This window comes from Bubalus kerabau, chromosome 6 (assembly GCF_029407905.1).
Source record: "Bubalus kerabau isolate K-KA32 ecotype Philippines breed swamp buffalo chromosome 6, PCC_UOA_SB_1v2, whole genome shotgun sequence".
In the NCBI taxonomy this organism is placed as follows: domain Eukaryota; kingdom Metazoa; phylum Chordata; class Mammalia; order Artiodactyla; family Bovidae; genus Bubalus; species Bubalus kerabau.
Window position 1 is genome coordinate 111,416,764 of NC_073629.1, and position 26,407 is coordinate 111,443,170.

The 26,407-nt window shown below is 47.4% G+C and overlaps 1 protein-coding gene across 1 annotated transcript in view; it reads left to right on the forward strand.

The window, feature by feature from the left end:
* Positions 1–839: 839 nt before the first annotated feature.
* Positions 840–26,407, forward strand: part of DLGAP3 (DLG associated protein 3) — a 39,600-nt gene continuing 14,032 nt past the window's right edge. Inside the window, exons 1-7 of the mRNA XM_055587021.1 lie at positions 840–923; positions 2,330–3,487; positions 7,791–7,996; positions 8,276–8,348; positions 19,005–19,218; positions 19,499–19,812; positions 20,257–20,342. Of these exons, the coding sequence (XP_055442996.1) occupies positions 2,381–3,487; positions 7,791–7,996; positions 8,276–8,348; positions 19,005–19,218; positions 19,499–19,812; positions 20,257–20,342 (2,000 nt within the window). The 5' untranslated portion in view covers positions 840–923; positions 2,330–2,380. The remainder of the gene's footprint in view (positions 924–2,329; positions 3,488–7,790; positions 7,997–8,275; positions 8,349–19,004; positions 19,219–19,498; positions 19,813–20,256; positions 20,343–26,407) is intronic.

The window sequence follows — 26,407 nt, forward strand, 5'->3', positions numbered from 1 at the left end:
GAGCTGCTCTTGCCCTCATCTTAACTGGCCTAACATTTTGGAACCTCTTTCCAGCACAGTCATTTATTCATCTACTTAGTGAACATTTGTTAGGTACCCTCTCTGGGCAAAGCCCCGAGCTGAGTGCTGGAGATCCAGTGAGAAACAGAATTTGGTTCCTACTCTGCAAAAGACCAGATTCTACTTGGGGAGACAGAAACTGAAACAGACAATTTCAGTGCAATGTGATAGTTGCTTTCATGGGGTAACCCAGGGTATTCTAAAAACGCAATAGAGAGGCATAACCCAGAAAAGTCTTCAAGGGAAGGCGGAGCTTAATCTGAATAAGTGTTAGCCAGGGGAATGTGTTGGGGGGTGGATGAAAGTAGATTCTAGGAGAAGGGAGCAGCTTATGCAAAAATACAGGGACCTAAAATAACCCTCTCATGTGAAAGGTTGGTCCCCCTGTTAGACTATAAGCCTCTTAATGACAGGGACCACTCTTAAATCACCTCTATTCATGTCTCACTCTGAGTCTTGGTATGGTAGCTGCTCAACAAATATTTGTGGAATGGAATCATATTTGAGGGCAATGAAAATGCAGTGGCTCAGCACCACGGACAGATCACACAGACACCTGCAGTTGGAGGTAGTCCAACCTGTAAGCTTATTTGCATGTATTTGCATAATGAAGCCAACTTCATTTCCCTGGGGGTCCAGAGGTTCTGCATCATGGGGGATCCAATCAGTCCTGGCTTGGGGGGTTGGGCAGGGAAACTGTCAAGGCCAGAGACTGGTCCTCTGAGAACTCTGGGAGAATCTCTTTTCCTCTTTGCTTACCACCCTTTTCTTTCTGGTTAGGAGCAAGTGGTCCTGAGCCTTCTGAAGTTAGGATTCTGCCTGGCGGTGGAGATCCTGACACCAAGGATGGGACACCCCAGATGGTGAGTGATAAGAGAGTCTGGGGGATAGGGTTCTGAAATCAAAATAAGCTGGGTTTGAATCTTGATGCAAAGTGACTCACCCACTTACCGGCTTTGTGACCTTACCATTTTGAGCTATTTTCTCATGGGTAGATGTGGATAACATCTACACATAGGATTTCAGGGGGATTAGAGAACATTGAGTATGCACAGTACCCAGTACATGGCAAGTGCTCAGAGATGAACTGTGAGCGGGATCTGGAAGAAGCTTGAACCATGGTGGGTATGGGGAGGCCGTGGTGGGGAGGAGGGGAGGGTGAACCTTGGAGGTGCTGCTGTCTGGAGTCTTTGAGGCTGTCATCTCCTCACAGTCAGCAGATGGCCCAGGAGCCTGGTCTGGGATGAGGGAGGGCGCCGTCTGCCAGCTCCTTGGTCCCCGTCCCTCCTGCTGGCACTCCCTCCTGCTGTAGCTCCTGTCCTGGCAGCTCTGGAGCCCTGATTGGAGGCAGTTCTTGCTGAGAGCTGACCTCTCTGTCCTGTAGCCTTGGCAAGCCTGGGATGGGGGCCAGGGCCACTGGTTCCAATGCTTTCCCTCCATCACCTCCCTGCCCTGCCAGCCCACTGTTCCTGGGAGGAGGAACTCCTGGGTTCTAACCCCAGTTTAGGATTCAGATGCTGCCTGAATAGCCAGTGTTCCTCTTTTATGTTTCTCCTCCCTTCATGACCTCTCCTCCACTGAAATGGGGGTGGCGGTAAAAGGCATGGGGGGAATTTCATCAGGGAATATTTGGAACCCAGCAGAGGAGGGAGGAGTCATCTCAGGTTATCCCTTCCTGTCTCAGCCCTGGAGGGGAGGGAGAATGAGCCTCCAGCCAGATGGAAGGAACTGGTTGTGGAAGGAAGGGGAGGGGTTATCCTACAGAATCGTGATGGATATGTAGATTTGGGTCCAACATTCTCTTTGGTTATTGCTTCTGGGAGCTGTGACCCAGAGCCCTGGCTCTTCATAGCAGGGGAATTGGGTAGGGATGGGACACAGGTGTGGTGCTGACTCGATTTGCCTCACACCAGCTTGTTAAAAGCTAGTTCACATGATGGCTCATATGTTTGACTATTGTTTTTATGTCTGTATTGGTATCTTTTTACTTTTGTTTACCTAAGATTTAAAAAAAAAACCCGTTTGGTTGAGGACATTTCCTCTTGAGAATAAGTATTTATCATCTTTGCAGCATTTGATGAATGGTGATCTTATTTTGTGCCCTTGTGAGTGTCTTTGTCTAGTATGACTTTTAAGCCTGTAAGGACAGTACAATTAACCACAACGAACTGATATGCATTACCTAAGCAGTTCTAAGAATACCTGATAAAAGTTTCAGGTCAAGTGGCCTGTTGTTCGATCCTAATCCCATTGCTCCCTATTTTCCCAGGAGGTTCCTGGGGCCTGGCCCCCAGCGCTATGAAGAGCCCTTGCTGAGGCCATGAGGGGTTACCATGGCGACCGAGGCAGCCATCCCCGCCCAGCCCGCTTTGCCGACCAGCCGCATATGGACGTGGGCCCTGCTGCCAGGGCCCCGTACCTGGTGGGCTCCGGGGAGGCCTTCTCCACCGAGCCCCGCTTCTGTGCCCCAAGAGCTGGCCTGGGACACCTTTCTCCTGAAGGGCCCCTGAGCCTGAGTGAGGGGCCATCCATAGGCCCCGAGGGAGGGCCAGGAGGGGCCGGGGTTGGGGGGGGTAGCAGCACCTTCCCCAGGATGTACCCCGGCCAGGGCCCCTTCGACACCTGTGAAGACTGTGTGGGCCACCCGCAGGGCAAGGGTGCCCCCCGCCTGCCTCCCACACTGCTGGACCAGTTTGAAAAGCAGTTGCCAGTTCAACAGGATGGCTTCCACACGCTGCCATACCAGCGGGGTCCAGCAGGGGCTGGGCCCGGGCCTGGGCCGGGGTCTGGCACTGCCCCGGAGGCCCGCAGCGAGAGCCCCAGCCGCATCCGGCACCTGGTCCACTCTGTGCAGAAGCTGTTTGCCAAGTCCCACTCTCTGGAGGCTCCAGGGAAGCGGGACTACAATGGGCCCAAGGCCGAGGGAAGAGGTGGCTCCGGGGGAGACAGCTACCCAGGCCCGAGCTCTGGTGGCCCCCACGCCTCCCACCACCACCATCACCACCACCACCACCACCACCACCAGTCCCGGCATGGCAAGAGGAGTAAGAGCAAGGACCGCAAGGGGGATGGCCGGCACCAGGCCAAGGCCGCGGGCTGGTGGAGCTCCGATGACAACTTGGACAGTGACAGCGGCTTCCTGGCCGGTGGACGGCCCCCTGGGGAGCCCGGGGGTCCCTTCTGCCTGGAGGCTCCGGATGGGTCCTACCGGGACTTGAGCTTCAAGGGGCGCTCGGGGGGGTCAGAAGGCCGCTGTCTTGCCTGCACTGGCATGTCCATGTCACTGGATGGACAATCAGTCAAGCGAAGTGCCTGGCATACCATGATGGTCAGCCAGGGCCGGGATGGATACCCAGGGGCCGGGCCCAGCAAGGGGCTCCTGGGGCCGGAGGCTAAGGCCAAAGCCAGGACTTATCACTATCTGCAGGTGAGGCTTTGGTGGGGCTGGGGAACAGGATCCTCAGTCCTCACCAGTGTTGCCCTGGGGGCTGTGGAAGGGGTTGGATGGGAGCCAGCTCTTCCCATGATGACGGGTCTGCAGGCAGCGGGTCCTTCCCTGCCTCACTGTCGTGTAACACCTTGAACCCCTTTGGGGACTTCAGTTTCCCCGTTTGTGCAGTGAAGGGGCCCTTCTATTTTGATGTATGTCAGTGCCAGGAAGACTTTTCCTCTACCTGCTGTTTAGGACAAGCTGTGCCGGCCTCTGTCTTGTGAGGCTGGAGGCAGAATGAGGTTGAGGGTGAGCAGTGAACAGGACAGAGTGGGGCTGCCTGCCTGTGCTTCCCCAAGATTGGAGGTCAGCAGTTGGAAAGCAGCTGTCTTGCCCCCAGGCCTTCTCCAGACCTCTTTTCTGCCCAAATCTGGGTGGTCCAGATAGTGTTTGGATATGAAGGTCAGTTATTTCCAGAATGTGCCTCTGCTGGTATTGTCATTCTGGGGAACCTGCGGTGGGACACCCATGAGGCTGTGGAAGAGCCAGGGAACCTGTCCTGTGGGTTTTGCTGGGCTGGGGTGCACACTGAAGTCTGAGCTCCAGACCCAGCAGTGGGCTAGGGATTCCTGGGAGTGGATGGTGCGGGTGATAACTGGCACACTGTCCCTGTCTTCTTTTACCACCTCTGTGGTGTCTGCAGGTGAGGCTAGGAGCTCTGACCCTTTCTTCTTATGGAGCCTTGGTCCATCCCTCACTGTCCCCTCTCCATCATCCTATAGAGATGGGGTTAGGGGCTCTTCCTGCCATCCACCTTCCTCTTCTCTGCCTCACACTCCTCTCCCACATCCCCTGACGTGTCTTCTTGAGCCCTCCTATAGTTGGAGGAGAAAGAGTCTAGACAAGTTCTAGAAGTCCAGTAGACTTAGGGTTATCCCCCAAATCCACATTTCACATAGTTAATCCACATCCATTCATTCTACAAGTGTTCCCTGGGTGCTGTGAATGCAAAGATGCAGACACAGATGCTGCCTGGAGGAGTTCACAGTTTAACAGTGGGATAGACAAGGCAGCTTTCCTGGTGGCTCAGATGGTAAAGAATCTTCCTGCAATGAAGGCGACCCGGGTTCAGTCCCTGGGTCAGGAAGATCCCTTGGAGGAGGGCATGGCAACCCACTCCAGTATTCTTGCCTGGAGAATCCCCATGGACAGAGGAGCCTAGCAGGCTACAGTCCATGTGGTGGCAAAGAGTCAGGCATGACTGAGCAACTAAGCACAGCACACAGAGAATAGAGTGCAGGGAGGCGGCGAGAGAAGAGATCTTTGGGAACCTTGGGAGTCCAGAGGAGACACCTCACCCACTTGGGTGGTGGTGGCCAGGGGCTGCTCAGAGCAGCTTCTAGGAAGAATGTCCCCTGAACAGAGTCACAGTGGACAAGTTGGAGTTAGTCGCGTGCAGCGTTTCCAGGACTGAGTGTTCCAGGAAGAGGCTGCAGCATGTTCAGAGGCATGGAGAATTGAGCTTGCACATGTCTTTTGGGTATCTCTGGCGTGTTTGGTAAGTTGTTCACATGTTAGGGCTCTCCTGGGTGGGGAACTCGCTAAAGCTCAAGGGCCATAGTGGAAGCAGAAAGGAGAGAGAGACAGAAGGGGAGACTGGAGACTTATGGGATTCAGGATTGGTCTTGCACTGCCCTCTCCCTGGGTAGGAAGGCTCTCTAAACTGGGAATTGAAGGGTCCAGAAGAAAGGGCTCAGGAGAGAACACCAGCCCTTCTTCTCCCATCCCTGGAGCCTTGCCTCCACTCCGCTGCTCCCTGCTGCTTCTCCAGGGCTGCCCTGACCTCCCTGGGGGCTTCCTTTTTAGCATGCACCTCACAGTGTCCTGCAGAGGAGCCGGCAGCTCTGCAGTGGCTGTGGAGTGGGAACCCTGCAGTGTGGCAGAGCGTGCCCTGGCTGTCCTGTCACCTTCCTCTGCCTGCCTGTGGCTCCTCTCTGTAGAGTGTGGGGAAGGGGAGGCCCTGTCAGGGGCTAGGGTTCTGGGGGATCTGAGGACTGGGAAGTCTGAGCCTTTTTGGCAGAGAACAAACAGACAACCTGTACTCCCCTGGCACAAAAGCAGGGGAAGCTGGTTGTATCAGCCCAGGTGTCTTGGTTGGTTCCCCAGCCCTTTTGTTGAGACTCGATTCTCCCACTGGATTCAGGTCTCCTGCCAACTTCTTCCAGAACCCCCCTTCTCACTTGGAGCCCTTGTTCCTTTATGGAGCCTCATCTCCTCCCTGTGTTCCCATTTGATTGAGCCCAGCGCCCTCCCCTCCCCGCCCCATCCTCCCACCGAGGGCGCCTTCATGGGGCCCACCCATCCCTTAGTCCCTGTTCTCACTAATCTCTGGCCTCTCATCTAGCCTCTCCCTAGAGTCTCTGTTCATCTCCGGAACCCTATGCTCTCCCCGAACCCTGATCCCCACCCCCACTTAGCCTGTTCTTTTCAACGGGCATAGGCCAACCATTACAGACTCCCTCACCCACCTGCAGACTCATCAAGATCCCCAGCCCCCATCATCCCCTTCCTTCTTGGCTCAGAGATGATGCTAGGACCACGCATCCCATGGTGACCCCTCCATAGGGCTTGAGCCCATCTCCTCGGAATCCCTTTCATCCATGAACTGTCCCTGCTTCCTCCCCACATTTAAAGACTATCTTTCTCTTTACTGACTCTTTCCCTCATCCTGCAAACATGCCCAGATTGCTCTCATCCTAAAAAAACAAACAAAACAAACTTTCCTTAACCCCATACCCCCTTCCATCTCTTTCCTGTCTCCCCTTCATTTCCAAGTTCTTAGAGCATAGACTCCACCATTTGCTTTCATTCTCCCCTTTACTGGACTGACTTCCACACTCCTGGCCTCTGAAATGTCCTGACAGTGGTCACCAATGGCCTCTTGAGAACCCTCCTATCTCTCAATGCTTACCATTATGGTAGTTAATCTTGAGCCCTTACTCTCTGTTGGTTCATTTATTGTTTCCACCAGTGCTGTGATGCAGGCGTAATTATCATTACCAGTTCACAGATGAGGAAACTGTGGCAGAGTTTAACCAACTTTGCTCACATTTACACAGCTAGCAAGTGATGGGGCCAGAATTTGAATATGGTTCTAACTCCCCAGCCCAAACCGCTAACCTTAGCATGCACTGTGGCATTTGACATTATCAACTCCTTCTATTCTGGAAATGTCTCCTGTTTCCGTGACAGGGCGTTCTCCTGACTTCCCTCCCACCCATCTGCCCACTCCTTCTCAGGTGACTTCATAGGCTCCTCTCCCTTTCTTCGCAGTCCCCCTTTTAAATGTCAGTGGATCCCTGCCCACCTCTCTTTCTTCTTTCCTCTGGGCTGTTTCATTCACTCCTATGGATTCAGCTGCCACCCATGACTCCCCCATGTCTGCCTCCAGCTCAGATCTCTCCACTGAACTCCAGAACCAAACACTCAACCACCTGCTCCACAGTTCTTTGCCAGCTCAAGATGCTCAACCCTGAACCTATCACCTTTCCCCCAAATATGTTTCTCTGGGATTCTGTGGCTCAGTGAGCTACAACACCATCCCCCAGGTCCTCAGCCGGCAACCTCCCGGTCCTCCACGACTGCTCCCCGCCCCCTCACCCCCCAAGTCTAATCAGGCTCACTGATGCTCCTGAACACCTCTCATTTCCATCTTCTCTTCCCCCTCGTTGTCATTGTCTTAATTTAGGCCTCATCATCTCTTGCCTGGATAACAGCATCAGCCTCTTAATTGGTCTCCCTGTCACCACTTGAGCCCCTGCCCTGCTCCTGGCTCTCCACAATCCAACCTCTGTTTGGACTGTTGAAGTGCTCTTTCTGAAACACAAACTGATATCGCTCCTCCTGTGGCTCTTCACAGAAGGGAGGGGGATGTCAGAGGATTTGGGATGTAAGCACATTAAGAGGATGAAGGAGAAGGAGGGGTGAAAGGTGACTGATGTCAGGGGCTGCCTTACGGCTAGGCGTGAGATTGACATAGGTCACTTTGGCCTCTGAGCTTCAACCTCTTGGCACCTATCATGGGAGCCCTTAGACTCTTTAGATGGCCCTCAGTCAGGTAGCAGAAAGCCCATGGAGGATGAAGAGGCATGTCCTGTAGGGGAGACCTCACCTGATCTGCCTTGACATATTCCTGAGCGTGGTTTGCTTGAGCCAGGGCTGTGCATCTCCCACTGGCAGTGAAGAAAGAGGGTCCCGGCTTCCGGATTTAGTAGTTGCTTGAGGCCCCTTGTCCCTGCAGGTGCCGCAAGATGACTGGGGGGGTTACCCCACTGGGGGCAAGGACGGGGAGATCCCCTGCCGCAGGATGCGGAGCGGCAGCTACATCAAAGCCATGGGGGATGAGGAGAGCGGAGACTCGGACGGCAGCCCCAAGACATCTCCCAAAGCGGTCGCCCGGCGCTTCACCACTCGCCGCTCCTCCAGTGTGGACCAGGCCCGGATAAAGTAAGGACAAGGCAGAGCTGGGGGTTGGGGAGGGGGCAGCAAGCTGATGCTGGGTGCCTGCAGGAGGTGTGCATCGCGTGGGTTCCCTGCTTAGGGTTCCACTGGGCAGTCTTGCTCTGGCCCATATGAAGAGGGGGTCCTTTTACTCAGCAGTCTCCTCCTGGAGGTTCTGGGGGCTTCTGAGGAACAGAACCCATTCAGGGACCCCAGTGCTCTCATTCCCCTCCCCCACTTCCTAGCAGACCCCCATTCTGAATCTGGAATTTTGACCTCTCCCAGCTGCTGTGTACCACCCCGGATCCACCCGCGGAGCTCCATTCCTGGCTACAGCCGTTCCCTCACCACCGGACAGGTAGGAAGCAGCCCAGCATGCCAGGGGTAAGGGGTGGGGAGGAGGATTCGCTCCCATGCTCAGCCTTGGTCTTAAAAATCAGGAATCTGCCCCTGGAGACAGCACAGATCTGGTTCTGGGGAGCTGGGAAGCATGCCCTGGGATTCTCAGAGCTGAATCAGACTGAGGATCTCAGAGAGTCACATCCTTAAAAACTACCAAGCATCCTCCAAGTGATGGACTTGGAAGGGCAGTGTCAGTTCTCTGAGCTTCCCTAGCCCTGTCCTGGTCTGACTGCCCCAGCTCCCCTACCCCATGTAAAAGGCAGGCCTGACCGCACAGACTGAAGAGGGCAGAGCTTCAGTCTCAGAGATGATCAGGGCTTGAGCTCTCTCCTCTCCACTCCACCCTGGGGACCACTGGCAAGATACTTTCCTCTCAACGCCTCTGTTTTCTCATCGTGGAAATGATAATTGTAGTGATGCTTATCTCAGAGGGTTTTTGGGAGTTCAGAAAAAATATATGCAAACACAAGGAAGCTAGTCCCAAACTGGTATTTTATAAGTGTGAGTTCTATACCCAAGTATAGACTTTCCCCTTAACTAAAGAAGGCAGTGCAGTTTAGTAATTAAATGCTTGAGGTGGGTTTGAATTCCAGCTCCACTTCTTATCAGCTGAGTGACCTGGGGCAAGTTACTTGACTTTTTTGAGCCCCACTCTCCCTATTTAAAAATAGGCATTATAATAGTGTTCTTGGCACAGAGCCAGCACTCGATAAAGGTTAGCTATTTTTACTGTTTGCTGGGGAAAAAAAGCAATGCAAAAAGCAAAAGTCTACCCTCCTTGGCTTTCATTGTTTGTTGCTGCTGCTGTCTCTCAGCATTTCTTTGTTACATTTCCTGAATCAGGGAATCTTGACTGGCACAGTCATCTTTTCACATAAGACCAGCCTATGTTGCTAAACTTACTTGTTAATGCTCCGTCTTTGCTTCACTTGAGCCATCAGCAACATCTAACACAGCTGATGATTCTCTCCTGCCTGAAACACTTCTCTCAGTGGGCCTTGAGGATGCCACATCTTTTAGATTCTTCTAGATTCTCTCTCTGGCTGCCTATTCTCAGTCTGTGTCACTGGGGCCCGCAAACTCTTCAGGATCTAAACACTGGAGCTTTCCAGGGCTTACTTCCTGGACTTCTTCTTACACTCACTCATTGGGTGAGCTCATCCAGCCTCATGGCTTTCAATCTTATTGAGAGCCTGATGGCTTCCAAATGTTTATCATCAGCCCACATTCTCCCATAAATACTGGGCATGTATATCTAACTGTGTATTGAAATCTCGCTTGGATGCTGAGTAGACATCTCAAAATTAAAATGTCCAAAACCAGACTGCTGGTGCCCTTTTCCTTCCTCTCCAGGTTACTTGTTCCATCCACTGTCTTCTCCATTTGCTCTGATCACCTCTTCCTTTCTCACATGCACTTGTTGCAGTATTTTAGTTTGTACTTCAGTACTTTAGCATGTACAGTATTTTAGTTCCCTCTCACTATACCTTCTTGCGTTTCATTCCTTCCTTTTATTTTATTTTTTGCTGTGCCGTGTGGCTTGTGGGGTCTTAGTTCCCTGACCAGGGGTTGAACCTGGGCTCCAGGCAGTGAGAGCACCACATCCTACCCACGGGACCATCAGGGAATTCTCTCGTTCCTTCCTTTTAAAGTAAATTCTTTAGTAATTTTTTTCAGTACATGTCAGTGGCAAATTCTGCCTTTAACCAAAAATATAGTTTACCCTCACTATTGAACATAATTTAGCTTATTACAGAATTCTAGGTCAACATTTATTTTTCTCTGTGTTTTGAAGATATTCCTCTGTCATCTGTTCTGTTGTTGCTGTTGAGAAGGCTGCTATTAACCCAACTGTCTTTGTTGGTAATTTTCACTTCTCTCTGGTTGCTGTCAAGATCTTGCCTTTGATTTCGGTGTCCTGCAGTTTCACAGTGATGTGTATGTGTGTGTGCATGCTCTCTCACACACACACACACACACGTGTGTGTTTCCAGAATCTGAGGATTCATGTCTTTCATCAAATCTGGAACATTCTCTCATGTTCCTGTTCGCTGGTACACCCTTTTACTTTCAACCTATGTGCTTTTTGATCCAGTCTGACAATCTCTGGCTTTTGAATGAGTGTTTTGTCTGTTCACATTTAATGTGATTATTGATTTGGTTGGATTGTCTCATGTCATTTTTGTTCCTCTGTTCTTCCTTTATGCCTTCTTTTGTATTAAATATTTTGTGTACAGTTTTATTTCTTTTTGTTAATTCCCTTTACTATATTATTTAGTGCATTAGTGATTGCACTAAGAATTACATGTGTAACTAATTAAAACCTAGTTTATTCTGGTAAAATATACAAGCATTGCTCTAATATATCTCCTTTTCCTCTCCCTTCTTTGTGCTATTATTGCCATATATATTTTCTATATGTGTCATAAGCTAAAACTCATTATAAACTGATAATAGTAATGGAATAATTACTTTGCACACTCTTCTGTCTTTTTTAACCTTTTTAAAATCTTATGTATTTTAAAGAATTTGAGAGAAAAAGTGTGAAACATATTTATATTTATTCACATATTTACCGTTTCTGGTGCTCTTCATTTCTTCCTGTGGATTCGAATTACCCTTGGGTGTCACTTCCTTTTAACCTGAAGAACTTGCATTAGTATTTCTTATAAGATAACTCTGCTGGCAATACTTTCTTCAGTCTGTATTTATTTGGAAGCGTCTTTATTTTTCCTTCATTTTTTGAAGGATAGTTTTGCTGAATATAGAATTCCTGGTTGATCGTTTTTTTCTTTAAGCACTTTGACTATACACTTTGAACATCACTGCTTTTGGTGTTCATGGTTTCCGACGAAAAGTCAATTAATAATTTTTTTTGGTATGCAATGAATTGTTTTTTCTCTTGTGGTTATTAAGATTTTCTTAAAAAATATGTTCTCTTTGTCTTTAGAAAGTTGACTGTAATGTATCTGGGTATGGATCTCTTTGTATTTAGTGTGCTTCGGATTCATTGAGTTTCTTTGACCTGTGGATTAATGTTTTTCAGCAAATTTGGAAAGTTTGGGGCCATTATTTCTTCAGATATTTTTTCTTCCTCTCTCTCATCTTTTTTCTGGGACTCCAGTTACATGCACACTGGTATACTTGATGTTGCCCATAGGTCTCTGAGACACTGCTCATTTCTATTCAATCTTTCACCCCACTCTATTCTTTCTATTGGATAATCTATGCTGATTATCTTAAGTTTTACTGATAACTTTTTATGCTGAGCCTTTCTAGCCAGTTTTAAATTTCAGTTATTGTACTTTTCAGGTCTAGAATTTCCATTTGATTCTTTTCTTCTTTTTTAAAAATTTTCTCTTTGTTGTGATTTTCTATTAATGCCATCGCTGTTGTCATACTTTCCGTTAAATATTTAAATATGATTTCCTTTAGTTCTTTGAACATTCTTATAATAACTACCTTGTAGTCTTTGTGTAATAAATCAAACATTCATGGACATCCACATTTTCTCATTTATTTACACAGTGTCATAAATACTGTACATTTTATTTAATATATTGTAGCAACTCTGGATTCTTATTTTACCTCTTGAAGATTGCTATTGCTTTGTTTATTTGTTAATTCCTGGTCTAAATCTGTGAAATCTGTCTACCTTGCCAGATGTAGCTTCTGATGTCTCCACTAATTTTTTTTCTTTCTTGATTTTATTTTAAAGCCTGGTTTCCTAGGGGTTGACCCTGTCTCTGCATAGCTTAGTGTCCAGCCAGAGACTGATCAGAGGTTGTGCTGAAAAACTTCAAGCCAGTAAGGCTTCCTTCCTCTCCTTTCATGGTTCTGTGTGTGAGCTGAGGAATACAGACATTGCTGTTTTCAAACCTGCTCTGGCTTCTATTTTTCACAGGCTCTCCTACATTCCTTCTGTACATATGCATAGGCTCTATTGGCCAGGGATATGTGGGGGGGCTCAAGGCCTTTCTGATTTTTGTGGTACATGCACCCAGCCTCTAGTTAACCCAGATTATGTGAAGTGCTTATCAAACTCTCTGTGGCTATCTTTCCCCTCTAGAATTCCCCATCAAGTTCCTGTCTAGTCTGCCAGTCCCATTGCTTGCCTCTAAACAGTGCTGAAACCTCAACCTGTTAGTGCCGCTGGTTATTCTTATTCTTGACACTATAATGGACAGTGCTCAGAATAAAGTGAGCCCCCTTTGTTAGTTGCAGTTAAGCAGCTGGTTTTCATAGCAGGGTCCACCCTAGTTGAACTATTGCAACTTAAAGAGCTGGGAACTTGTGTTATGGGATCAACTCCAGGTGAGGACACTACAGACTCATTGTTCTTACCCAAAGTTCAGCAGTTTTCATGAATGTGTTTCTTTGTTGTATAACTTTGATTGATTTTCAGAGTGATAAAATGGTTGTTTTGGAGAGCTTTGTGCAGCTTTATAGTTGTCTTAGGGCATAGGGTTTGGTATCCTCACTCTGTTATGTCTGAAGTCAGAAGTCTGGAAAATTCTTAATGACTAGACTATTATTATCAACCCACTCCAGTATTCTTGCCTGGAGAATCCCAAGGACAGAGGAGCCTGACAGGCTACAGTCCATGGGGTCACAAGAGTTGGACATGACTTCACAACTAAACCACCATTATTATTTCTTAAAATATTGCTTCTTCTACATTTTATCTGGGCTTCCCTGGAGAGTCCACCTGCAATACAGGAAACCCAGGTTCGATCCATGGGTCAGGAAGACCCCTGGAGAAGGGACTGGCTACCCACTCCAGTATTCTTGCCTGGAGAATTCCGTGGAAAGAGGAGCCTGGCAAGCTACAGTCCATGGGTCACACAGAGTCGGACACGACTAAGCGACTAACACAGATATTTTATCTAGTCCCTCGTCTAGAACTTCTATTAGTTGTGTTTGGGGTATTTTTTATCATTTCCTTTATATATCTTAACCTCTCCTTCATATTTTCCATTTATTTACCTCTCTTTGCTGCCTTTGGAGTAAGTTCCTCAGATATATTTTCTGGTTCTCTATTTTTCTCTTCTGTTGTGTTTCATTTACTACTTAACTCATTATTTGTGTTTTAATTTTCCCCTCCCCTCTCCCCCCCTAGAAATCTGATTTGGTTTCTTTGGAAATCTTTCTGCTTTTTTTTCCCAAAGATTTTATTCTATCCTTACGTTTTCAGCTTTATTTATCTTTTTAGTTTTAGAAAATTTAAACATAGCTTAAAAGCTAATCTGCTTTAGCTAAGGTAGTGCTAGCTGCTATAACAGATAAACCTTGAATTCTCAATAGCTTAACTCAATAAAAGTTTAGTTCTTATTTCTGTCACTGTTTATATTAGTTACGTATTGTGCTAAGTTGCTTCAGTCATGTCCGACTCTTTCCTATCCTTCGGACTGTAGCCTACCAGGCTCCTCTGTCCCATGGGGTTCTCCAGGCAAGAATACTGGAGTGGGTTGCCATGGCCTCCTCCAGGGGATCTTCTCGACCCAGGGATTGAACCTGTGTCTCTTATGTCTCATGCATTGGCAGGCAGGCTCTTTTCTGCTAGCATTACTTGGGAGGCCCAGTTACCTATTGCTGCATAAAAAATTACCCCAAAACATAGTGTCTTGGAACTCTCCTGATGGTCCAGTGGTTAAGAATCTGCCTTCCAGTGCAGGAGACGCAGGTTTGATCCCTCGGCCAGGAACTGAGCCTGCACAGCACAACGAAGACCCAGTGTAGCCAAAACCAAACCAATAAAAACATGAGTCTTAAAACAAAAAATATTTATTATTTCACAATTTCTATAGGTCAGGAATCTGAGCACAGTTTAGCTGGTGCCACCTGGGTCAGATGTCTTACAGGCTTTATCAAGGTGTTGGCCAAGGCTGCAGTCATCTCAAGGTTTGACTAGAGGAAGATCTCTTTCCGTGCTCACCTGCGGTCAGCAGGCTTCCTATCCGTAATGTGTAGGACTCACCGTATGGCTCGTAATATAACACAACTCACAGCACAGCAACTTGCTTCCCCCAGAGCTAAGGCTCTGAGAGAGTGAGAGAATGTGTCCAAGATGGAAGCCCTGGTATTTTTGTGATCTAATCTCAAAAGTGACATGCCATTGTATCTGCCATATTCTCTTCATCAGAAGTGGACAAATAGGTCTAATCTGCACTCGAGAGGAGGGGACTATGCGAGAGTGTGAATGCCAGGAGGTAAAGATTTAGGGGCCACGTCAGATCACACTTTCTAATATGAGGTCATCTTCAATGGAGCTTTATTTGTGATCATCCTCATCAGCTTGGCTTAAGAGTGCGTCCCCCAGATTTTTAGATTGCTCTGTTGGACTGTTCTTGGTCTGGGACCATTTCATGTTAATTTTTAATTTGGGGAGGGATCTGGCCCATGTAGATACAAAATCCTGTGTCTGCGTGAAAACTACCTTGTGAGTATAAATCTTTAGGGAATTTATCTTCTTTCCCCCCTCCTCAGTGCCTAGACTTCTGACTACCTCCTTTGTCATCAGTTTGTGCCGATAATTGATTTTTTTTCTAGTTTATCATTTTATCAAAGCTTTCTCCTTTTCTATTTGTATGCAGGTTCCCATTTCCAATTTCATGCTTCATGTGGGCCCAGAGCCTTACTCCTACACCCAAGTGGGCGTTAAAATCTAAGTCCTTTGGTTACTGAGACCAGCTCCCCCTTCCCCCTCCCTCCCACCTCCACTGGGCTGTTTGCAGCATTGGCTTACACAGCTAATATTCTGATTTTCCAATCTCCTCTTTGTTTTTGTCCCCTGGGGACTTATCTCTCTTTCTTGTGAGCTCAGCTATGCATATGAAATGTTTGTTATATTTTATCCAGTGTTTTAGAATGTTTTAAAATGAGAGGGTTTTCCAAAGTTATCTAAGCCAAATGCTATATGTAAAGTATACAGGATGTTGCCTCGCCCCCAACTAGACCCACCAGCACCAGTACAGACAGTTTTCAGTTAGACCCAAACAAAATATTTTCTTTTAAATATCCCACAGCCTTGGAAATACTGATTCTGAGTCTGGATTGCAGAAAGGCTAAGGTTTTTATTTCCCAAGAGGATTTTTTGATTTTGACTCACCTGAAAGTAAGTGTCAGGGGGAGCAGGATAGAAGGCTGTATAGGGAAAATAGGAGAATTCACAGCATAATGTTAAAATTTCATACTTGTAATACAGTAAAGATCAGCTCAGATGCAATATTCCTCTGAGAGTCTATAAAAGTCTGCATTTCTCTTGGGTCCTCGTCCCTTATTGGAACTCTAGAAGTTCCTCTTGGCTAGTAGAGATGGAAGATGTGTGGCCCTGGGGAGTTTCTCACCCCCCTTCTGTCTGCCTTAGATAGAGTTGGTTATGGAACTAACATATGGTTGGGATTTCAAGAGCTTGAGAACCTTTGGGAAAGAGGGGCCTCTGAGAAGTATTGTCATTGTGATTTAAGAACCTCTTGCTACTAATAATAGTAGCAATGTAAATTTATTTATTTTTATTATATACATAAGTATTTTAAAATTTTGGAGAAAGAAATGGCAACCCACTCCAGTACTCTTGCCTGAAAAATTCCATGGACAAAGGAGCCTGGGGTGCTACAGCCCATGGGGTCACAAAGAGTCGGACACGACTGAGCAACTTCAGTTTCTTTCTTTCTATTTTAAAATTTATTTATTTTATTATTTATTTTTGGCTGCACTGGGTCTTCATTGCTGGTGCAGGCTTTCTCTAGTTGCAGTGCATGGGCTTTTCATTGTGGTAGCTTCTCTTGTTGCAGAGCACAGGTTCTAGGTGCATGGGCTCAGTGGATGTGGCTTTTGGGCTTAGTTTTCCCACAGCATGTGGAATCTTCCTGGACCAGGGATTGAACCTGTCTCCTGCATTGGCAGGTGGATTTTTAATCACTGGACCTCCAGGGAAGTCTGCTAATGTTTATTAAGCATCTGCTATATGCCAGATATTATGCCTAGTGCTTTACACACAGAAGAGGGCTAGAGATACAGAGATAGGCCACAGAGTGAGACTCCTTCTATCCTTGGTGTTCAGACTTGAGGTCAAAATGCTCTCTGCTGGGGTTGGGTCAGCTTTCTTGTGCTTCAGAGGGACCCTCTGGGTTGGATTGGTTCTGGCTGGGGAGTATCTTGAGCCTAGCCTAGAAATAGCAGGAGTTAGGTTATCTCTTGAGCTTTAGAAAATAGCCTGGCACCACTGGTGCTTGGTACCCCAGAGGTCAAGAGATAGGAAACTGAGAGGTAGACTCACAAGGAGTTGTGATTTGTCCATTGGCTTCCCTTGTACCTCAGATGGTGAAGAATCTGCCTGCAATGCAGGAGACCTGGGCTTGATCCCTGGGTCGGGAAGATCCCCTGGAGAAGGGAATGGCTACCCACTCCAGTATTCTTATCTGGAGAATTCCATGGGCAAAGGAACCTGATAGGCTACAGTCCATGGAGTCACAAAGAATTGGACACGAATGAGCGAATAACACTTTTTTTGTAATTTCTGTACACTTGTAATGAAGTTCGTTTAGAAAAAAGCTGAAGACAGTCTTCCTTTTTAATTACTGGGCCAATATTGGAATCACTGAACCTGAATCTCCAGAAAATTTGGCTCTGACCTTCAAAGCAGTCAAAACAAAGACAGGCTTAGAGTTAGAGAACTCTGGGTTCAGATCCTTAGGGTAGTGCCCAAGTTAATGTAAATTTAACAAGGTCTCCAGGAAATTCTGATACTCAGTCAGCTTGGCAGGAGAGCCAGGAAACTGAGCACTTTGGTTTTCTCACGTACATGCTGGGCATCTTTGAATAATTCATCCACCTTCTCTGAGCCTTGGTTTGCCCATCGGTAGAATAGGATGGGAATTCCTGCTCAATTTGAGGTAGACTGTAGTGTTATAATATCATATATACTTTGGAGGCCGAGTTTGGAAATGTTGAGCTACATTTTACACATGGATCAAGCCACTCCTTTCTCTGTTGACTGCACGTAAATAGGTTGCCATGACTCTTTCCTGGGAGATGTCACAAGATGCAGCCACGGGATACTTGCTGTCATATTCATCCTCTGGTTGCTACTGAGGACCTTGTCCATGACTTCATCCAGTGACCTCTGCATAATCACCCATGGGGGAATTTCCCTGGGACTCAGTGACAAGACTAGTGTGGTTGTCATGAGTGGTGGCCTGTGTTTGCCAGGCAGGCCCTGAGACACATGGCACAGATGGAGGGCTTACCTGCACCAAGTGCCTCTCATGTTTTTCTTTGAGTTCCCTAAATAGCCCTACGAGTATGGTACCATTATCTTTCCTATTTGACTGGTGATTAAACTGGGGCCCAAAAACTTTAAATGACTTTCTCAGGCCACACTGCTAGGAACTAGCAGAACCAGCATTTGAGTCCAGCTGAGTCTCACAACACAGCCCTTGCAAACAACCCACAGCCTATACTCAAAGTGCTGGCTGTTCTGAAGCTCAGGGTCAAAGATGCAACCATCCTGTTCCCTGAGCGTTGAGTTTACCACTAACCCACCTTCTTCCATACCTTTATATTTTCTTTTTGCCAGTTTTCTCATTCAAAGCAAATGAAGCAACAGCCTCTGGTGTATTTAGTCTTAGTGCAGTGTTATGCAACATGGTTCCATGAACAAAATTCTTGGTTTGCTTTTTCTTAGTTGCTTAAATTCTTTTTAACACATCACAAAATGATTCTGCATCACAAACTATCAAAACCAAAAACAAGCATCTTGATCCTCAATGACTGAACTTCCCTCAGAGGAGGAGGGCAGGCTAGGAACCTGCAGGCTGAACCAGGCTGAGTCCCTCCTTAGTTAGTGGGCAGAAGGTGGGGAAGGGCTTGAAACACTACAAGGTAGATAATTTTTGCTCCATTATGTACTCATTAATTTCCTTCCTTCCACATGATTATATCTCTATAGGTTGCTTTTGATCATTTTTGTAATGCAGTAGGTCATAAATGGGCTTCCCTGGTGGCTCAGACAGTAAAGAACCTGCCTGCAATGCAGGAGAACTGAGTTCAGTCCCTGGTTGGGGAAGATTCCCCTGGAGAAGGAAATGGCAACCCACTCCAGTATTCTTGCCTGGACAATTCCATGGACAGAGGAGTCTGGTGGACTGCAGTCCTTGGAGTCGCAAAGAGTTGGACATGACTGAGTGACTTTCACTTTTTCAGGTCATAAATAATAAAAGTTGTTCTTCCCTGCAGTACTCACCCCCCATACTTTGCGGTCAGCTCCCTTGTCCTCTCCCCCAGGGGTCAGGTGAGAGAACCCTGAGGGGATGGGATCAGGTGGAGAGGAAGATGGCGCCGTCTGGGAGAGGTATAGCTGGGGCAGAGGGAGGAGTATTTAGGGGAAAGATTAGACACTAAGGTTGATCCCAAAGCAGGCCCCGGGACCAGCACAGGGCAGAGGTGCCTCCATCTTTCTCTGCATGGGCTGGGGGTTTCTTTTAGTCCAAATACCTAAGTCTCACACTGAGACCCAGCCTCTGCAGAACTAGAGATGTTCCTAAGGCAAAGTGCCTCAGACACGCCCCCATTCCGGCACCACGGTAACTGTCCTTCTGGTCCCTGCACCCAGCTCAGCGAGGAGCTGAACCAGCAGCTAGAGGCCGTGTGCGGGTCCGTGTTTGGGGAACTGGAGTCCCAGGCCGTGGACGCTCTGGATCTGCCCGGCTGTTTCCGCATGCGGAGCCACAGCTACCTCCGGGCCATCCAGGCTGGCTGCTCTCAAGACGACGACTGCCTGCCCCTCCTTGCTGCCCCTGCCTCTGTCTCAGGGAGGCCCGGCTCCTGTGAGTATGCCCTCTCTGCCCCTGGCCCAGCCCTAGGTTGGAGAGTGATCTGGGTTCTAGCTCCGGCCCTGGTGGCGGCCGTGCTGCTCGACTTTGGGCAGATCGCTTGCCTCTCTGGGCCGGATGAAGGAATGATCCGTGGTTCTTTACGTAGCGGCACGTGGGTTAGGCGTGGCTGCTGGGTCCTGTGCTACCGCGTGGGTGCGGGGGGTGGTCGGCCACAGACGCTTACCAGGACGGCGTTTCTCACCCGCTGTGTCTCTGGGTTCCCTGGCCGCAGCCTTCAACTTCAGAAAGGCCCCGCCCCCCATCCCGCCGGGAAGCCAGGCCCCGCCCCGCATCTCCATCACCGCCCAGAGCAGCACCGACTCCGCCCACGAGAGCTTCACCGCGGCGGAGGGCCCAGCCCGGCGCTGCAGCTCCGCGGACGGGCTGGATGGCCCGGCCATGGGCGCGCGCACCCTGGAGTTGGCGCCAGTGCCACCCCGGGCCAGCCCCAAGCCCCCCACACTCATCATCAAGACCATTCCTGGGAGGGAGGAGCTGCGGAGCCTGGCGCGGCAGCGGAAGTGGCGGCCGTCCATCGGGGTTCAGGTATGGCCGGAGGAGGCGCCAATGAAAGTTTTGCTTTTTCATGGTTGCTTAAATTTTTAACACCATGGATTCTGTATGGCCTTGGCCATGTTGAAGATGGGTTGAGAGGGTCAGTGGGGCCTTCTGGATACACAGACCTTTTCCTCGCTTGCTCTTAGCCTGATCATCGACGGGGCGTGGGTTGGGGTTGCTGCTTCAAACAGCCGGGCCCACATCGTTGTCCCTCATCCTGGCACCATCACCCCTGGCAAGCGGAGAGCGGTGCCCAGAAGTTGTAACCTTAATGCATCCGATCTCCTGGGTCTGCCGTCCTGTTCAGGCAGGTCATATTGGCAGGATCTGCCCTCTGGCTTGAGACTCAGGCATCGCTTGCCCTTCTCCCTGGGGAAGAGCTTGAGGGCCTTGGTCTAGCCCTGCCTACTGACTCCCCAACCTTGCCACCAGGTGGAGACTATCTCAGACTCAGACACGGAGAATAGGAGTCGAAGAGAGTTCCATTCCATCGGTGTACAGGTAGAAGAAGACAAGAGGTAGGTCCCAGTGGGGATATCTCAGGCCTTGTGGACAGGGGGAGAAGAGGAGAGAGGGCTGCATAAGGACCTCACAGGCCTGGGCTCCCTGTAACCCTCTCCTCCTGGTCCTGGGGAGCAAGCCCTTTTACTGGGGAGTTGTCAGAGCAGCCACAGAGGTTCTTCGCAGAGATGCCCCACCCCGGGCAGTCATCAGATATAAAGTGAGTTCTCTTAGTTCCAGTGCCTGTCCCAGGTGCTGAGCGGTGGACAGGAGGTATACAGAGGTCCAGGGAAGGGGGTAGTAGGGAACAGTGGCAGGTGGGTGCAGAGTAGGCCTCCAGCAGCTGTGCTTTACAGAGGATCACAGGATTTTTCCAGTCCCTGCTGACTTCCTGTGGTGTACAAGTATGTGAGCTCAAAAAGAAACAAATAAACATGAAGATTGCCTCTCAGGGACCCCTGGTCGATATAACACTCCTCCTCATTCGGCTCACACAAGCATTTAACCAGTCGGGGGTACCTGTTATATGCTTGAGTCTGTGTTGTACCCAAGAAATCAACAGCCACTCTCTGGCATTAGATGGTCTCAGAAAGATTGTTTTCTTAATTTCCAACTGAAAAATTAGCACTGAGAGCTCTGGAGGGAACACTGGAAGGAATCCCTCTGTTGTTGCGTTCGTGTGGAAGATGCTTTCTTTCCCTAATGACCAGGTAGCTGTGCCACAGTGGCCCATCTACCTTCTGGGCTGCCCTGCTGCCAGGCCAGTGGCCCTAAGTGTGGTGCCTGGGGCTGGCAGTAAGAGTTTCATGGTAATCTGTGTGGCCCAGGCCGTACCTCCTGAAGGAATAAAACTAGAGTGCCCGTAGCAGTCCTTAGCAGCTCTGTTTCTGGTTGCCACTGTTGGGCTTTTAGACTTTCCCTAAATTCCCCCAGCTATTTCTGGGAACCCCTGGGAGCATTTTGTGTGTGTGTGTGATCAAGACTTCTTGAAGTTCCTGTGGGGATTCACCATTTTCCTCCTCTTCATGTTAGCTCCCTGCAGCTCCATATGCTCCTAAGGCTGTGAACGTCTCTATCGAGGACAGCAAAAAGACACCCTTGTTGCCCCCATTATTCCTGAAAGCTCCTGTCCTCCAAATTCTTTTTATTTATTTACCTTCACCGGGTCTTAGTTACAGCATGTAGGATCTAGTTCCTGACCAAGGATCGAACCCAGGCCCCTGCATTGGGAGTGTGGAGTCTTAGCCACTGGACCATCAGGGAGGTCCCCTTCAAATTCTTAATATACCGTAAAGAGCTCAGAAAAGTTGTACTTTATGGCAAACCAAATCCTATAAGTCCATGACGAGTTCTTGAGAGGTGAGGTAGGAGTCATGGCTAGGTGCAGCTCTGTGTTCAGAACCCTGCCGCCAACTCTAATGCTGAACCATGGACCATCAACCAAGCCCATGTGGCCCCGTTTGCCTCTTGATGAGGCTTCTTGGTCCCTCATCCACATAGACCCCCAGAGGTCCCCCATTCCGCAAAACAAACCTGAATCCTGGGAAGGGTACAGCAAGCATGCTGCTGAGACCTGAGCTAAATCAGCAAACTCTGTCATTCACTCCTGGATTGATTCATTTAGAAAATGCTTATTAAGCATCTGTTACATGACAGCTTTGTTAAATGCTCTGGGAAGCGTGAAAGACATGACTTTTGCCCTCATAGGAATTGTGGCCTAGAAGGGAATCAAGGCAACAAGTAAACAATCCATGAGTGGGATTTCCTCGGAGGTCCAGTGGTTAAAACTGTGTTTCCAATGCAGGGGGTGTGGGTTTGATCCTTGTCAGAGAACTAAGATCCCACAGGCTGTGTGGTTCAGCCAATAACTAAATACATTAAATAAAGTTTAAAAAGAAAATAATACATGAGTAAAAATATGATTACACACTATGGTTTAACAAGTAATGGGATATTATTACACATTACAGTGGTCATATGAAAGAAAAAATCAGGTGCTAAGAGAGAAGGGACTTTATTCAGATTAAGCAGGAGACATTTAAGCTGAGACTTGAGGGCTGACTGGGAGCACTCAGGTGATAGCAGGCGGGGGGCTGGTGGGCTTGCGGGAAGCATCCCAGAAAGAGGGAATAGCACTATGTGGGAGCACTGGGAGAGGAAAGAGTGACACGCTTCAGGAACTGAAAGAAGCTTCATATGGCTGGTGTGGAACAGGATGGAGTGGTTGTGAGGCAGTGGATTGGAGAATAGGTGGGGCCAGGTCATGTAGAGCATGGGCATGATAAAGAACTGGAACTTAATTCTTTTTTAAAAAACCTTCTTATTTTATATTGGAGTATAGTAGCTCAGACGGTAAAGAATCCGCCTGCAATGCAGAAGACCCAGGTTCGATCCCTGGGTCAGGAAGATCCCTTGGTGAGGGGAATGGCTACCCACTCCAGTATTCTTGCCTGGAGAATTCTGTGCACAGAGGGCCCTGACGGGATCGCAGAGAGGCAGACACGACTGAGTGACTGACGCTTGGACACCTGGATAGCTGATTAACAGTCCTGTGACGGTTTCAGGTGGACAGCAAAGGGACTCAGCCATGCATATACGTGCATCCATTCTTCCCTAAACTCCCCTTGGAATTTAATTCTAACTGATGAGTGGCCTTTGAAAGGTTAAAGAAGGGGTGTGGTATGATCTAATTTATGTTTACAAGGGATCACTAGCTGCTGAGTGAAAAATTAATTTGAGGGAAGTAAGGGCAGACATGGGGAGGCTAGGAAGCAGGATTTTTTCATGGTCCAGAAGGAAGGCATTGTGGACAATCTCAGGTTAGGGATCTTTTTTCCCTGTTAAAAGTATACTTGGGTACTACCAATGTGTGGGAACACTGTTAGGTTTTACATGTTAATTTTGTATTCAGTAACCTTCTGCTCTGTCTTATTAAGACCCAAAGTTTGTCTGAAAATCATGATTTTTTTTTTATGTAGTCAGTTTTGCAAATGAGAATATTTCTTTTAAATCTATATTTTAAAAATTTCTTGGAATTCCCTGGCTGTCAAATGGTTAGGACTCCACATTTCCACTGCTGAGGGTGTGGGTTCAATCCGTGGTCAGGGAACTAAGATCCCACAAGCTGCATGGCACAGTCAAATAAGTAAGTAAATAGATAAAAGTAAAATCTCTTTTTCTTGTAACAGTGCGTCAACTAGGACTTCTAGTTCACTGTTGAGTGTAGCATTCGTGTGTCATTCCTGGTATTAGTGACTATCTCCTAAGTCCCACTTAGAAGTATGATGATGTTGGCTGCAGATTTTGATGGAAATCATTTACCAGTTAAGGAAATTCCTTTCTATTTCTAGTAGGCTAAGAGTTTTTATTTTTCAACAAAAAATGAGAGTGGAATTTTATTGAGTGCTTTTCCAGAATCTACTGAGATATGATCCTAGATTTTCTCCTTTTATCTGTAATGTGCTGAATTATATTGATAGATTTTTCCATGTTGACCCATTCCTTCATTCCTGGGTTAAACCTCGATGGATCCCATTATCAATTTGGATTAAGTTTGGCTAAACAGGGCTAAACAGGGCCTACTCACTCCAGTGTTCTTGGGCTTCCCTTGTGGCTCAGCTGGTAAAGAATCCTCCCACAATGTGGGAGACCTGAGTTTGATCCCTGGGTTGGGAAGATCCCTTGGAGAAGGGAAAGTCAACCCACTCCAGTATTCTGGCCTGGAGAATTCCTTGGACTGTAGAGTCCATGGGGTAGCAAAGAGTCAGACACGACTGAGGGACTTTTACTTTCAGCAGACAGGGAAGATGCAGGATCCATCCCTGGGTTGGAAAGATGCCCTGGAGAAGGACATGGCAACCCACTCCAGTATTCTTGCCTGGAGAATCCCATGGATAGATGAGCCTGGCAGGCTACAGTCCATGGGGTCACAAAGAGTTGGACATGACTGAAGTGACTTAGCATGGACACAAACAAATAAAAAGCCTGGATGTAGAAGTTCAGTGTCAGGACCCCAGACTCTTCTTATCTTGCTGCTCTTCTACCCTTTGTATAGCACTCATTCAAGAAGCTGATGATTAAACCCTAGCTATCCTGTCTGCATTCTGAGCAGTACCAAGGAGGAAGAGAGGAGGAGGATGCAGTCCCTCCTTTTTAAGAGACTTCCTAAAAGTTACAGACAGCACTTTCACACATCACATTGGCTCAAGCTTCATCCCATGGTGGCATCTGGCTGCAAGGGAGGCTGTGGAATAGTCTTTTATTGGGAAGCAAAGTGCAATGAGCAGAGCTGAAAATTAGGGTTCTTATTGCTGCAGACAAAGAGAAAAATGAGTATATGGAACTCTAACAGTTTTTGTCACAGTCTTGTGGTGTTATTTTCATAGACATTGCTGGATTTTTGAATAGCTGTTACTTTATTTGAGATTTTTATATTTATGTTCATAAATCATATTGGCCTACAATTTTGTTTTGGTTGTTGTTATTTAGTTCAGGCATTAAGGTTATGCTTGACTTTGAAAATGAGCTTGGTAGTGTTCTCTGTGTTTCTGTTCTTTGAAACAATTTGTGTAAAATAAGGGTTATCTCTTCCTTAAAGTTTTGGTAAAGGCTGCCTATAAAGCTGTCTGGGCCTGATGCCTTTCTGGGATAGGAGAAACTTCAAACTACAGCTTCAGTTTCTTTAGCGGTTATTGATCTGCTGCTGCTAAGGCCCTTCAGTCGTGTCTGACTCTGTGTGACCCCATAGACGGCAGCCCACCAGGCTCCCCCATCCCTGGGATTCTCCAGGTTATTGATCCAGTCTGGTTTTATTTTTCTTCTTGAGTCAATTTTGGTGACTCATGTATTTCTAAAAAATGGGCCCTATAACAAAAATCGACAGTTTTCAAAATTTTGGGTATAAATATTCTGATACTATTATAATTTTATAAAATTTTAACATATTTATAAGCTGTGCCTCATTTTTATTCCTAATACCACATATTTATACCCTGCCTCTCTTTCTTGACTCATTTTGCCAAAGGTTTGTATATTTTATTATTTTAATATATTTTTAAAAATTGTCCTTTATAGGTCTTAAAAAAAAAACACTAGCTTTTGGTTTGGATGAGCGTCTCTATTGTTTCTCTTTTACCTTTAATATTTCCTTTCTTCTACTACTTTTGTGTTATTATTTTCTTTCTTTCACCATGTTTGTTTATTTTCAGCCTCTAGAACACTACTTCTTATTTTCTAATGTGTTTTTAACGCTATCCATTCGCTTCTAACTACATTGCTGTATCTGTATCTCATCAGTTTTGGGGTGCAGTGTTTTCATTGTTCAGTTCTAACTAGTTTGTAACTTTCATCATAATTTCTTTTTTAACTTGTAAATTATTTAGAAGAATTTTTTTAAAGATTTCCAAATGTATTTTGTGTGTGTGTGTGTGCGGGGCTCCTTTTCATTCTCAGTTTCTAGATTTGCTACATTGTGGTTATCGAATGCATTCTGTATGCTATTTATTCCTTAGAATTTGTCAGGGCTTCTTCATCATATACGTATATGTAGTCAGACTTACAAATTACATTTTTCAAATGTTTACCTTTGGTTTTTGGATGTTTAACAGGTATGAGACAGGTGTGTTAAAAATGTCTTACATGATTATGGATGTGCTGTTTCCCCTGGGAATTTTATTAATCCTTTTCTTTAACTTGAAAGAATGCTGTTTAGTATTGCCGACCACGAATTGGCACCTGCCGCGGGTGCTTGCCACCATCCGCCTCCACGAGGGTCACATCATGTGCTGTTGCTGCAAGAGCAGCTCCGCCACCCATGAGGAGCTCAGGGTGGAGCAGAAGTGAGGCGTTCTGCGGGAAACCCGGCAGCACAGGCCCTCAGATAGTCAGATGTTCTCAGGAGCTGTTTCCATGAGCCCAGTTCTTGTATCTCATCATATCTAGAAAAGCACTAAAGTCTTTCACCGTGACAACTGTTTCTCAGCAGAAACTTTCTACAAAAAACTGTGCTTGATTGCACATACTCCCCCTTTACCAAAATCACGTGTATACTGTCCTTCCGCCTCACCTCTTTGAGCAGTTTCTC